At 38.6% G+C, this 13,842-nt stretch overlaps 1 protein-coding gene across 12 annotated transcripts in view; it reads left to right on the top strand.

The window, feature by feature from the left end:
* The window catches only part of kif1b (kinesin family member 1B), a 57,733-nt gene that overhangs the window by 11,856 nt on the left and 32,035 nt on the right, over positions 1-13,842 (top strand). For 6 of the 12 annotated variants that reach the window (XM_037976956.1, XM_025006210.2, XM_037976952.1 and 3 more), the window contains exons 3-11: positions 8,866-8,942; positions 9,098-9,325; positions 9,660-9,728; positions 10,080-10,258; positions 10,908-11,019; positions 12,666-12,743; positions 12,829-12,894; positions 13,064-13,081; positions 13,421-13,496. In XM_037976956.1, the coding sequence (XP_037832884.1) occupies positions 8,866-8,942; positions 9,098-9,325; positions 9,660-9,728; positions 10,080-10,258; positions 10,908-11,019; positions 12,666-12,743; positions 12,829-12,894; positions 13,064-13,081; positions 13,421-13,496 (903 nt within the window). The remainder of the gene's footprint in view (positions 1-8,865; positions 8,943-9,097; positions 9,326-9,659; positions 9,729-10,079; positions 10,259-10,907; positions 11,020-12,665; positions 12,744-12,828; positions 12,895-13,063; positions 13,082-13,420; positions 13,497-13,842) is intronic. The other 6 variants (XM_025006219.2, XM_025006220.2, XM_037976951.1 and 3 more) reach the window with 2 other exon arrangements.

Below are 13,842 nucleotides of genomic sequence, written 5' to 3' on the forward strand. Positions count from 1 at the left end.
TACATTTTTACACACACACAAATATTTTTACACACGCACAAATCCTTTTACACATGCACAAATATTTTTACACACGCACAAATCCTTTTACACACACAAATATTTTTACACACACAAATCCTTTTACACACACAAATATTTTTACACACGCACAAATCCTTTTACACACGCACAGGTAATTTGGAACCATTTTCTCTCCATATTTGAGTCTTTGGAATGACTCAGTGATGTTGGAGTCACAGCTCTGTGGTGGAGGCATATCATCACTTGCTGCGGCCTTTGTTCTTCTTATCAGTGAAGATAGACCTTTATGACTCTGGCTGTAGGTTTGGACTTGTTGTCTACCTGAGGGTATTACGTGATGGATAAGAATGTAAACATAAAAGCTTTGTCTCAGTACTGTATGTACATGGCACTTAAGAGAGAAGCAGCACATACACATACACTACAGAAGCATTTCATTTGAATCTGACTTGGAAACGGAGGTTACGCTCAGATAAGTGTGTCTGGGCTGGTTATAGATTTATGTACTAATGAAGGTAAAGTAAAGGGTAATGCTCCTGTGCTTTCATTTCTTCTTTTTTTTTCCACAGCACTCCATTCTGTCGACGAGACCAGCAGACTTTTTTTTACTTGTCTCTTCATGTTGTGCTTACATCAGCCCACATCTATTCATCCCTGACTCGGTGATGAAAAGCAGATAATTTCATGTTTGTTTTCTTGTTATCACATGCGTGCTTCTGCTCTTTTACCTTGTCTTGGTTCACTGCCTCAGTTGGGTTAAATGGCTGGACTTTCCCACATTCAGGAGCGTGAAGGTTTTGTGCCCTCACAGACACTGCTCTCTTTCTCCAGACTGTATTGTTCGATTTCCTCCCACAGTCTGAGGACTGCATTCAGAAGGAAGCTCGAGAGCTTTACAGTCATGGCACGAGCAGCTTGTTGCTGGGCATGATGTTCAGTTCGTATCAGTTATGAGTAAAAAGCTGATTTGTTGGCAGCATATATTAGTTTTGAAACTTTAATTACCCAGAAAAGATGACCCCCTGATCATGTTAGCTATTATTCTTAGCTGGTCCAAAGTGGATTTCTTTCTTGCTGCTGTTTAAATACTGTGCATCAAAGATTAAGTAGAGTTTACACACAAGTAAATACATACACAGATAAGCTCACACACATACAGCTTCATGTGCAAGTTCCATTCTTCATAGTAAAGTAAAAATCTGAGTATTTAATTTGAGGTGTCAATTAAAGCTTACCTTTTTTTCCCTTCCAGAACATTTGAAACATTTTGTATTGTGTGTTTTTTTTTTTAAGTTGTAAACCAAACGACAACAAAAAAGATTTTGACCGATTCATGTGTCTGGTCTGTTTTCATGATGTCATGCTTATATAAAGCCAGAAAGCATTTAAAGTGAGACTTTGGTTTCTGAGAAGAGGCTGGTTAAAGAAATCCAGGTCACTGCTCTGTAAAATGGGCGCCCGTTGTGTGCGCTGAATGCAGGGGGCTGTGTGTTTTCAACTGCTCACACCGTCTGGTTCGCACTGCTGTTCCCACTTAGCTGCACTGCCTGGATCATATGATATTCTTCATGCTGGTTTCAACAAATTGAGGAGAGTCCTCTGTCGTTATTAGATATTTGGAACAAGTGCTACTTTCTCCAATAATTTAATGACTGCCAGCAGATGCAGACATGTGGAAAGTTTTAGGGCAACGTGTCAATTGTAGCGTAATGGATCAGAATCGGAATATTTCTTCTGGCAATGCAATTATATTACTGTCCCTTTGCCTAAAAAGAAATTTTAAAAACTGATGACATTCTATACATTATTGCAATATCCATTATTGTTGATAACTGGAGTAAGCTTTCCAGTGTTAAACATTTTAAAAATTGAGTTTGAAAGAATTTCTTCCTCTGTAATATGTTTGTTTACTGATGAAGCACACATCAACTCACTTGCCTAAAGGTGGTTGTGACAAAATCTACACAGACAGCATTCAACTGTTGACGCATTAGGTGCTATTTTTGAACCCTTGTGTAAAACTGAAGTGTTTTTGAATGACACAGGATGTGTTTGAGGCAGCACCTGCAAAGAGAGTCTTCCTCTGAGGCCTGATTCATGGGAAATTGCTGAAAATATGCACAAAAGGATTCTTGACTACTTTATGTTAACACTGAAAGCTATGGATTGTGTCCAGAATTCAGGTGGCAACACAAAGAATTCAGTTTGCAAACTGTCAGAATTTCTATTTATTTATTTATTCATTTTTTTCTCTGGGTTTAAATCCCCCATTTCATCACCTGAGAGGCTGCCTAGTGTCCCTCTCTTTGTTGGAGTTCTGTGTTTGTTTTGCTTCTGAATGGAGTCCTGCTGGCTTTGCATGTTTTCTCTGTCTGGTGGCTTCTAGAAACCTCCCTTTTAGTCTCTGTTATTCTGAACTCTGTGACTGAGCCCCGTCTAAGCTGCTACTATCTCAGCCTTAGCTCGCTATCAGTGCCTTTCGAGCTGGGAGCAATGTATAGTTTGGCTTGGAGTTCAGCGGAAAGATTGGGCGGCTCAAATCTGTCCATTCCTTCCTGTCACTGACAGTCTGTTGGCATGCGAAGCACTAACTGCCATCTGCTGCTGTATAAATAGACGGGAGAAGTGAACTGGAACAGCTGGCACATAGACCAAGACTGTGACCTCTCCCACTGCTTTCTAGTTCAGCAGGCAACCTCATCTATAGTCTGTTGATTTATATGCATCTGCCTTTTCTTCTTCTTTTCTGTTAAAACTTCAGCACTCATTCTGACCAGTTTCTAATAATATGAGACAAAGCTCACTTGTGTGTTATCTTTTGCTTCACCTAAAATTTTTATTTTTATGATTTCTTTCCTAATCATAGTGTGTACAATAAGGCCTGTATGCTGAAAGAAAGAAGTTGTTATTAAATGCGTGAACATGTTAGTTAGAAAAAACTTCACATCCTCTTCTAATACGCTGCTTGTCTTCTCACTGCGCTGTCTCCGAAAGTGTTCTGACAAATCCTTACGTTTGACAGGTGGGAGGAATGAAATGTGATTATTTACTTCACAGAAACAATAACTTTATACTGCAAAGCACACAACTATAAATTCTTATTGTACTTGCTTAAAGTAGGCTAGATTTCTTCATTAGAGTTTGAAATTACTAAAATGAAGTTATTGCTTGTCCTCATCCTAAAATGATTGTATTTTAAGTGCATTTCTTTTACCTGTAACTTGTAGTTTATGTTTAGCTGATCTCAGTCATTCTTCGACACACAATCATCTAAAATTCCTTTTTCTAAATGTGGCGTTTTTCTATAAGGGAGAGGGGTTAAGGCATTGTGAAAAGGGTCATTGTTACGGAGTGGACTAGGCACATAAAGCCTTGTCATAACAGATTACCTAATGTTTTTCGCAGGCACCGTTGTCAGCTGCATTACCCTGCATTCAGTGCTTTGTTCTGGTGTCTTCCTGTAGTGTTTTCCTCTCTCCTCAATCCCCCTAGGAAGCGAAAAATGACGGGATCAGCCTTCAAATTAGAAATTGAGGTTTTTATTTTTTTTGGATCAAAGTATATTCGTTTAAGAGTTTGAGAAAAAACTTTGATGAGGATTGTTTTTGAATAAAAAGGAAGTGTTCTGTGAATGAAGAGGAAGTTTGAAACTGTTCGACTCGGTGGCTGTGATTCTGTTGTGAAGGTCGTTCTTTGATTAGACATTCTTTTCTGCATTTCTGAATTGTTGAATCACTGCAGATTTCGTTTTTAGACACCACATGACATCTTGCCCAGCTCATGTTGAAACCTTCTGCTTTCAGTGGGGGCCAACTGCACCACATGTTAGTTTTTGTTTTGGAGATGTCGAACGTCCTGTGTTGTGGTTGCGACAAGCTCAGCTGTTTGTCAAATGTGTACAGCAGTGCTCAGACACTACTTTTAGCCCTCAAATTTGAGCTGCATCCAGTGATAACTCTGTCACCTTTGCTGCAGCCCTGGCAACCAAGCCACCACACACACACACACACAGCCAAAACACTCCAAAGAACATACAGAGCATTTCTGTGGCCAGCTCAGCTTATAACCCATCCAGTCTTTACGTTTTCTGTTTAAGACTAAACAACCAAATTAGCATTACTGTGCTTCTTTTCAGTTCATGTCAGCAGCTGCTTTGCTTTAGCGCTCATACACAAACTGTGACACAGGTTGGCACTTGGAAAGTTGTATTTAGATACAGCATTAAGCTGTCATAGTTCCAGTTTCCCTCTTGGTCTAATGGGACAGGGCAAAACAAACATGAACTATTTGTGATTAGCTGATGTTGATTATCACAAAACGGCAAGTAAATACTCAACTCGTCACCCAACTGATTACCAGCTACATTATTGTACTGTCTAAGCTGAAAATCCTTTATACAACAACTCATACATGTGAGGTAACTTTGTATAAATCTTCTTGAAACTCAACATTTTTATAAGCAGATACAGGTATTGATGATCTCTAGAATATATCTGAACATGACTGAATAGTCTGTCATGACCTTGATTAGAGTTTTAATAATCATTTAACTGAATATATTTACTAATCTCCAGTACCCTCACAGAGCAGAAAGGAACAAATCCTGTGCAGTTTTGACCTTGCTGACAGCGTTGTGGGGATCATTTACATTATTCATGTTTATATTCTGCCTATTTAGCAGGTGTTATAAAAAAATTGCTCATGTTGTTCCTCACCAGTCAATTTTTTTGCACTTTCGGGTCTGTCCCTTTCTTATCTGCCAGCACACAGAGAGTGGGATTACTTGTGTGGTCAAAGCAGAAGATTAATAAATTCAGTGTTCTGGTAGCTTCTTTAACCAGCCATTTGTAAATGTAAGAAACAGAAATGGAAATGTCGCTTGTGCTTGTGTGTGTGTTTCTCCCTCAATTAAATCAACTATTTGTGTGTGTGCGTTGTTGTTTGTGTAGTTGAGTTTTTATGTTGGTTCTGGGATGGACTGGCAACTTGTTCAGAGAGTACACAGTCTGAGCAGAATATTCCTGAAATTTGACTGCCCTTGTAAATTACTACGAACTGAACTGAATTTTATTAGGTTACAGTGTCTCTAAATGTGTGTATTATCAGCTCATTTATTTCTTTAAAACTTTGCACTGGATTTTGTTTTATGCCTTTTTAACTTCTTATTGTGATTCTAATCAGGCATTGAACAGTACCTTAGAAACCTAGACCTTACTCAGAGGCTGATATGTTCAGCCATTTTAGACTCTGCTAGTCTGCTAGTCTCAGGTGAAAGGCACAAGCTTTTAGTCCCCATCTGGTGCTTGGAGACCTCCTAACAGCCTAATTACGTAGGGGTATTTTAGCTTTCCTGGTTGGATTATAGGCCCCATGTTGAACGCTGTAGCAGAAAATGTCTGCCGGCTACAACCAGCTGGGTGATGTTCTTTAGAGGGCAGGATGTGATTAGTTAAACTGCTTTCCACCGTGCTTTGAAAGGGAGAACTCCTATGGAGTGCTGGCATCATCTCGGGTTCATTTTCTTTGGAACTGAAAATACAGGACAGTTACGTTCAGGAAAAATGGACATTTGAGTTGCCACTCAGTAGCTCATTCTCACAAAAAGTCACGAAATCTTAAAATAATTGTTTTTTTGTTTTCTTCCTAACAAACCTTCATTGGTTAGTGTTAATTGTATTTGATGACTGGTGACTGTGTATCAGTAAGATGATCATTTTAAATAAATGACCTTGTGTTTACGTACCTTTTTTTTCTTTTTTTGTTTCATACAGTATTCGTTTTTTATTCCTTCCATTTACCAGATGGGATTTTGTTTAGTGAAAGTTCTCATATTGCTTATGGGGTCTGACATTGTAAGTGGCTTAATGTCTTAGTTACAAATCCCAAAGCTTTTCACACTGAGCCTTTCACATGTTATAGAGTGCTTAAACCACCAGAAGCTTGAAATCAGTATTTAATGAATGACTGTAATTGTCTATAAACCTGAAATATAAGTATAAATTTTCGAGAACGGTGATAAGGAATGCTTGCGACATGAGAAAAGAGAACGCAGCGTGCCACATCCTCTCCTGCTGTGCCAAGTTGAAGTTGTTATGGCAACCAGAGTCTGGTCCTACACCTGTTGCCATGGTTGAGAAAGACGGATTGATGACGTTTATGAGGCAGCAGAATGTGTCTTCCATTTCAAGTACAGATTGAAACTCTTGGTGGAGAGTTTACTATAAGCAGGGCGCTGTGTGCTTTATTCTGGACTTGTGGGTTTGATTCCACGTCAGTGTGGGATGTTTAAGTGCATCCTTTTCAATTATTAATTTTTATGGTCTCGTAAATGAGACCTGACTTGTCAGACAAACTGAGACTAACAGGGGCGAGCCAGCAACATAAGCATGATTCAGTTTTTGGAGCAGAGAGGTGTCCTAACCCTTGCCATGTACCTTTTTACACCACAAATTTCCTCTCGTCTCTGATTAGAGTCCAATAATACAATGGAGGAAATCAACAGACTCGGATCAGAAAGCTCACAACAACACGCTTTGTTTTGCTCATCAGTTTACTTGTCTGAACTGAGCATTTTATTGCCCACTTGTCCCACATGTCTCGGTCTTCCTGCTTTTATTGCTGTATAGTCTTCCTAACACGGAATCAGAGCCAAGGCTGCCTCCTCATTAATATAACGACTGTAGATTGTTCCAGGAAAGGGGAATAGGGGCATTGGTAACCTAAACCTCCCTTGATTTCTTTACGGCTAGTCTCCAGTTTCCCTCTAGAGGCAAGGTCAGAGGTGAAAATGGGCTTTATTTAGCCACCTGTCTTGCTGTATCCTTTTCCAGTGCCCAATATGGAAGCTGCTGCTGTGCACCTTAACCCAAAGTCTGAAGACTGCAGAAGTCAATGTATTACTTTTACCTATGCACGTGTTTTTTGTGCCGTAACAGTAGGTATGATATCACATATTCAAGGCACAGTGGGAAGCAGTCAGTGTGCTGGTTTCTGAGGACACGCTGTGCTTTTCTGTCAGCATGATGTGACCCATGGAGGGCGATATGCAATCCCCGTCTCTCCCCTTCTCCTGCATTATTGATAAGTGTGCTGAAATCCTCTGAGTACATAAGACACTCTGCTGCTCGCATCTTAATGCGAAAGGTCCTTTAGCACCCTCACATCAGTGAGCTAAACCTGGCTTTAATGTGCCCATTAGCAGGCCACAGAATTTGCATAAAATAAAGCTAATTACAGCCTTGTGGTTGGCACCATGGTACATATTTACACACACCCTTTCATTACCAAAACATACACATAATTAACATGTACAGGTTGTATTCACACTAGATTGCTTTTTTCCCCTTTTGTCCAGCCTTTGTGTTTGGATTGTTGCTAGGCCCTTGAGTTCACACACATGTTGCTTGTAGTCATTTTTAGTCTGTTTTCATTGCTTCCTGTGGGAGATGTTTGTCTGCACGTCATGAACAAACTTTTATTTTAATTCTGAAAAAAACTAAATGAAAACCAATCAAATTACAGCTTGTCTAAGAGACTAATCCAACAACAACAATATTCTCTGGTAATCAGCATCCTACTCTGTCTCAGTCAGATTTACAATGTGCACACAATCTCAAAGCCGGGGCACTTGTCTCGTGGGTACCAACCAGCGTAGTTGAGGGGAGTGACATACCAGACATGGCAGCAGATTCTTTCTCATTAAGAGACGTGTGTGGCCGCAGGGAACGGCCGGGTTAGATGGAAATGCCGTGTCAGCAGATACAACAGGTGAAATGTTGCAGTAAAAAGTAGCTCATGCTGATATTCTCATTCTGTTTGTCTTTTTCCCGTTTTATAATCCCAAACTGTACAAGTTAAGATGATGATTGAAGAAGGGGTGTTTGATAAAGCTTTAAACATTCTGCTTCTCAAAAAAAAAAAAGAAAGGAAAAAAAAAGCAGATGTCATGTGTCACCAACTCATGTGACTTTTGGGTCCAAATTTATCGCTGCTGGTGATTCACAAACTGATGTAGGTCAACCCCTTTATTTAGCAAACAGCATAAAAATAAGTAGTTTATTAGCTGGGTCTGTTTGGAATCCTAAATACAAATAATGATTTCAGAGATTGCAGTTTTATTTAAAGGTAAACAGTAGAAACACATAAAATTACATAAAAAGTTAAAATGTTTTTGACTTTTAAGCAGCACTCGCTGTTTAAGCAACTCATAACAGTAAAGACATATATCAAACGAGTGTACATACATGCAGGCTAGCATGGTTTCCAGTTAAACCAGAGCAACCTGCACCTTTAAATGAGCTAAAAATGGTGTGATTATCTATCTCCTAAACAGGACTGAGAGGAATCTGCTGGCTGACGTACATACATTTCTTGTCTTCAGTCACAACCATGTGATATGGTTTGACCAATAAATGTGGTTTGAAATTGTTTTTGGTCTGCATTCATCCTTGTAGCTCCAAGCGCAGCTATGAAAATCTGTGATTATGTGGTTGTCATGTTTCCATCTCTCTTGATTGGAGCTGGAACCAATAAGTACTTGTGACCACTGCATGTTTTATTCCTCATCAACTTGTGTGCCATCTGCTTTCTTTCTTTTTAAAGGTGAAAACCAGATGTTGGTAAAAATGCATGTGCAAAGGAAAAAAAAGGACTGGTTTATAATAGTTGCACTAGTAAATATTTAACTGCAATCCAAGGGACACGATCAAACTCTTTAGTTCACTTGGAAAATGAACCTATATGAATGTGGAAGTGTTTTCTTGTTTCGGTTTTGACCCCTTTTGCAATCAAACCACTTTTTTTTTTAAATTTTATTTATAATTTTTTGCTTTTTTCCTGCAGCTATCCTCAACCCCAAAGCCCCAAAGGAACCAGCAAAGACCTTCAGTTTTGATTATTCCTACTGGTCACACACCTCAGTGAGTTGACTTGTTTCCCCTGTTGAACTTTTCGAGTCAATTGGTTTTTTTTTTTTTACTAATATTAGAGTAATATATCTTATGTTGTCAATTTGAAAAATCACAGTTTTGCACTTAAACATAACATGCCTCAAACTCTCTTTCTTCCCTTACAGCCAGAAGATTCCTGCTTTGCATCACAGAACCGTGTCTACAATGACATTGGAAAAGAAATGCTGGAGCACGCTTTTGAGGGCTATAATGTCTGCATCTTTGCTTATGGCCAGACTGGAGCTGGCAAATCCTACACTATGATGGGCAAACAGGAGGAGGGACAGGGACTCAAACAGGAGGAGGGACAGGGACTCAAACAGGAGGAGGGACAGGAAGGAATCATTCCCATGGTTTGTATCATGCATCTGATAGAACTGAATAGCCCAAAACTTAAGGCTGAAGCATTATTCAGAAATCTATTTTATTTATTGTAGTAATAAGAAAATTTCATGGCTCTGCAGATTTATCTTGTTTTGCGATCTTTGATTAAACTAGGCTGTTTTTAAGTTGTTACATCTTTGCTCTTAAAACCACCACTTGTTTTACTGACATTAGGAATAAACTCTTTTGGTTTTGTTGTCTTTTTATCAATCTTTATTTTATCCCAGTTTCCCCATTCTCCTTACTTCTCCACATGCAGTTAATTTGGGCTAAAAATCATCTCTCTCTCTCTGTGCCTCCCAGCTCTGTGAAGATCTGTTTGAGAAAATCAATGAGGACAGCAACAAAGAGGAGCTCTCCTATTCAGTGGAGGTAAACTTGAAGTGCTTTAGAGTCTGTAATCCCTGTTGTCGAACCCAGCCGAGTTCTTTTTATTGCATTCACTTGCTGTTTACCAGCAGTGATTAAATCAGACACTGAACACCATGACTGAAGATTTTAAAAATACTGGTTTTGTTCAATTTTACTTCTATCTTTTTTCTGAAAGTGTCACAGCACTTATTTTTCTCTGTAGATCTTCCATAAAGCATGCTATTTGAATAGCAAATATCTTAATATATAGTCATCTATCTTTGTTATTCAGGCCTGCATGGCATTCAGTCTCATTCTGCTGAATTACATTGTAGTCCTGGGGTATCTTATCTGATACTGTTACTGTTTTAGGTTAGTTACATGGAGATCTACTGTGAGCGCGTGCGAGATTTGCTCAATCCCAAGAACAAGGGGAACCTACGAGTGCGAGAGCATCCGCTGCTGGGTCCCTACGTTGAAGACCTGTCCAAGCTAGCTGTCACCTCCTACACGGACATCGCTGATTTAATGGATGCAGGAAACAAGGCCAGGTGAGCCAAGATGAAGGAGGGGGAGGGTTGAGAAACATGATCATCTGGTAATCCACATTCTTAGTCATTAAAATGGATAAAATATAAGAATTCAGTGTTTAATCATCAATTAATTATAAATTAAATAGTTCAAGACACTGGAATCCTCCCTATTTGCATTCCTAAATTTAAATAAAACCTCAATTTAAGCTATATCTGTTTGATTTATTCTTCATTTAAAAAAATTATTTCTTCAAACTTGCAAGTAAATACATATTCAAAAGAATAAGTATGTAAAAAGTATTCATGCATGTCTTTGTGCTATGAAGGCTACCACAGGAAGAAGTGAACTCTGCTATAATCGTTCAGTGCTGACTCAGAGGGCTTATTTCTAGAACGTGGCGTGTAAAGCCCGTATCTCCCTCGTGGCCATCCTTCAGAGTACGCCTTGTGTGTTTCTGATCGGTGCCCTCACATAATTATCCCCCTCCGCTGCACAAAGTAATCCCATGGACTCAATTCACCCTAAGATGTGTAAAACCCTGAGATGATAGATCTTGTAACAGTCATTGGAATTTCGAACAGAATAAAAATAAAAGTGCCTGGAATTTAATTTTTTTTTGTTATTGTTTTTAATTTTCTAACCGTGTCCCTGTGTGTTCACTTACAGAACTGTCGCAGCTACCAACATGAATGAGACCAGCAGCAGGTCCCACGCAGTTTTCACCATCGTCTTCACGCAGAAGAAACATGACAATGAGACAGACCTCACAACAGAAAAGGTCAGACTGGACGAGACAGACAGTCATGTTCTTTATTCTTAGAAAACATTAACATCCAGTGACATTTTAGGTCCTGTTTCTAACTTTGGGGGTATTTTTTTTCTTTTTTTTTTTTTTTAATTTGTGGATTTTCTTTTTTCCCTCCCTAGCATATGATTCCCTTATGTAGTTTTCATACATGGTGTAAATTTTAAAACAATTTCTGGATTTTTTTTTTCTTCCTACACAAAACATACAGTATGATAATAACAGAGTGTGTATCACCTCTGGAAAATATCCTGTTAGATGCAGAAAAAGAATAGCTTTTGGGTGCAGCATGCAGGAGACTATATAATATGTCTCCACTAAAACGTTTTCCTCTGGCATTCATGAATTAAACATCTCTGAAACATGGTTTGTATTTTTCCCAGTTTAGAGGGAACGTGTGTGTTGTCCTCTTCACACACGTTCGCCCTTCAGACAATTACCCGCTCTGTTCACTCTAAGGCTCATCAGACGTCACAGAGTTCCTTTTTGGACAGCAGGAAGGGAAAAAAAGTTTGTGAATCCTTTGTGAATGTGTGAAAAACAGTCTTATTTAGTTTCAAATGGACAAGACAAAAGAGAACCATTTTAGATTTGACTTTTAGTGCTTCCTTTGACTGTGTAGACAAAGATCTCTGTGTTACTTTAAAGACAATGGCTATTGTTTCCAACCACTCTATCAGATTTTACTGCCAGGCAGGATCTTGCCTGACAGCAATGCTCAGATCTGTAGAATGATTTGTACTCCTTTCCAATTTTTTTTAGATAATTTGACTTGGATATTTAAATTATTGAACTTTATATTTGAAACTTGGTGCTCTTATTTCAATCTTTTCAGCCATGTTAACATTATAATCAGGGGTTGGAATCATACAGTTTAAATTTAATTAATTAGAGTATGTTTTATGTTATCTTTATGATCCTTGTGTGACAGTTTAATTTGAAATGAATTTTTGATTTAACAGGTTTTGGATAAGTAAATGTTTTGTAATGATTCATAGTCTCACTGCTTCAATGATCTTTGTTCCAAAACAGAATGAGCTGTTTATGAAATATATGTGAAAAGTTAATAGGTTATAATGAAAATACATCCTTCTCTTGTTGTGTTATTAAAGTTGTTTTCCAAAGTTATTTAATAAGTTCATTGCAGTAACTTGAGATTATCAGACATCTGTCTTTTTGTACATAAAAACAATAAAAGGAAAGTATCATTTACTGACCCACATCACAGCTAAATGTGTTTTTTAATAAACAAGAATCATTACAAGTGGTATTTTGTTAAATGTTATGCTTCAACTGTGAAGAATAATCTTTCTGCTCCAGTCCAACTGTCATCAGATTTTCTATTTGGTTTATTTATATAGGGCCATTTCACAATAAAAGCCATCTCAGGGTAGTATAGAAAAAAAAACAACAGGTTCAATTCAAATTTAATTACATGCGATCCAAAAAGCTGTTATCCTGAATAAATTTGTTGTTATTGAAACTGTATAATGAAAATTAGTTTTTGCCACAATGTATTGTATAAGCATTGTAATACTGATATCATTTACCCACCTTGAATGCAAGTGTTTGTCATTTAAGAGCTTTGTCTGTCTAATGCCTTCACCGTCTCCTCTCAGGTCAGTAAAATTAGTCTGGTAGACTTGGCAGGAAGCGAGCGCGCAGATTCCACCGGCGCTAAAGGGACCAGGCTAAAGGTAAGACTAACCGCTGCTTCAACAAACTAATGACTAAAATCGTCCTGACGTCTACTGATCGGCATGTTTTCATTTGTGTTTGCAGGAAGGAGCAAACATCAACAAATCTCTTACCACGTTAGGAAAGGTTATCTCTGCCTTGGCTGAAGTGGTGAGTGTTTTGATTCTGTTTTCTTTTGTTTCTCCCCTTGTCCTTTGTCACAGTCTCTTTTATCCTTTTCAACTTGACCCCGCCTTGTCAAGGACTTGCCGTTTGTAACCTGGCATGCTGTAATGTCTGCCCTTCTGTTTTCTCTTCCTTGTAACGCCTTCTTACACAGGATAACTGTACCAGCAAGGTAAACTCTTTGACAGCTCAAGCACTAACTTCCAAATCATCTCATAAGACAACGTTGACAGCCATTTGCTATGTTCAGTTCTAAAAGTGTAGAAACTCAGCTGCTGCCATCCTATCACCTTAAGTGCTGTGTTTTGTGGATATAACTGTTAGGGACAGTTACACCCTCAGTCACTGCAAAAAGCACATCAGATCAAACTTCTGCTCATATTTCTGTCACTCAGGAAGTCTTTGGCACATCATAATATTGCTCAGCTTTCCATATTTTTAAGTGTTAAAGCGCAAACCCCTGCATCTGTTATGTGTCTGTGCTTGACATAATTTCTTTTTCCTGTCGCAGAGCAAGAAGAAGAAAAAGTCCGACTTCATCCCATACAGAGACTCTGTTCTGACCTGGTTGCTGAGGGAAAACCTTGGTATGAACTTCAGCATCACCTGATATATAAACTGTCCTGCTGGGGTTTATATCTCTCAGCTGTTTGTGAAATCCTTATCTATGCATAGCAAGCGGTATTGAGTAATTTGTATAATGTAAGGCATAGTGTTTGTTTAAAAAAAATGATTGGAGCAAGTGTCCACTATTCTCTGCCAATTTAAGAAGAACTCTGTCAGCAGTCTGTATTTCACCCTAACTAGACGAGGACGCTCCTCCCTTTGGTTCTGGCATGTAAAGAAGAGATGCGGCGTGCATCGTCACTTTGTTTTCTCTTCCTGACTGACATTTTAAGTGCAGTAAACAAGTTTTCAGTTCTTATTTGAGGA

This window comes from Kryptolebias marmoratus, linkage group LG8, assembly GCF_001649575.2.
Source record: "Kryptolebias marmoratus isolate JLee-2015 linkage group LG8, ASM164957v2, whole genome shotgun sequence".
NCBI classification, from domain to species: Eukaryota; Metazoa; Chordata; class Actinopteri; order Cyprinodontiformes; family Rivulidae; genus Kryptolebias; species Kryptolebias marmoratus.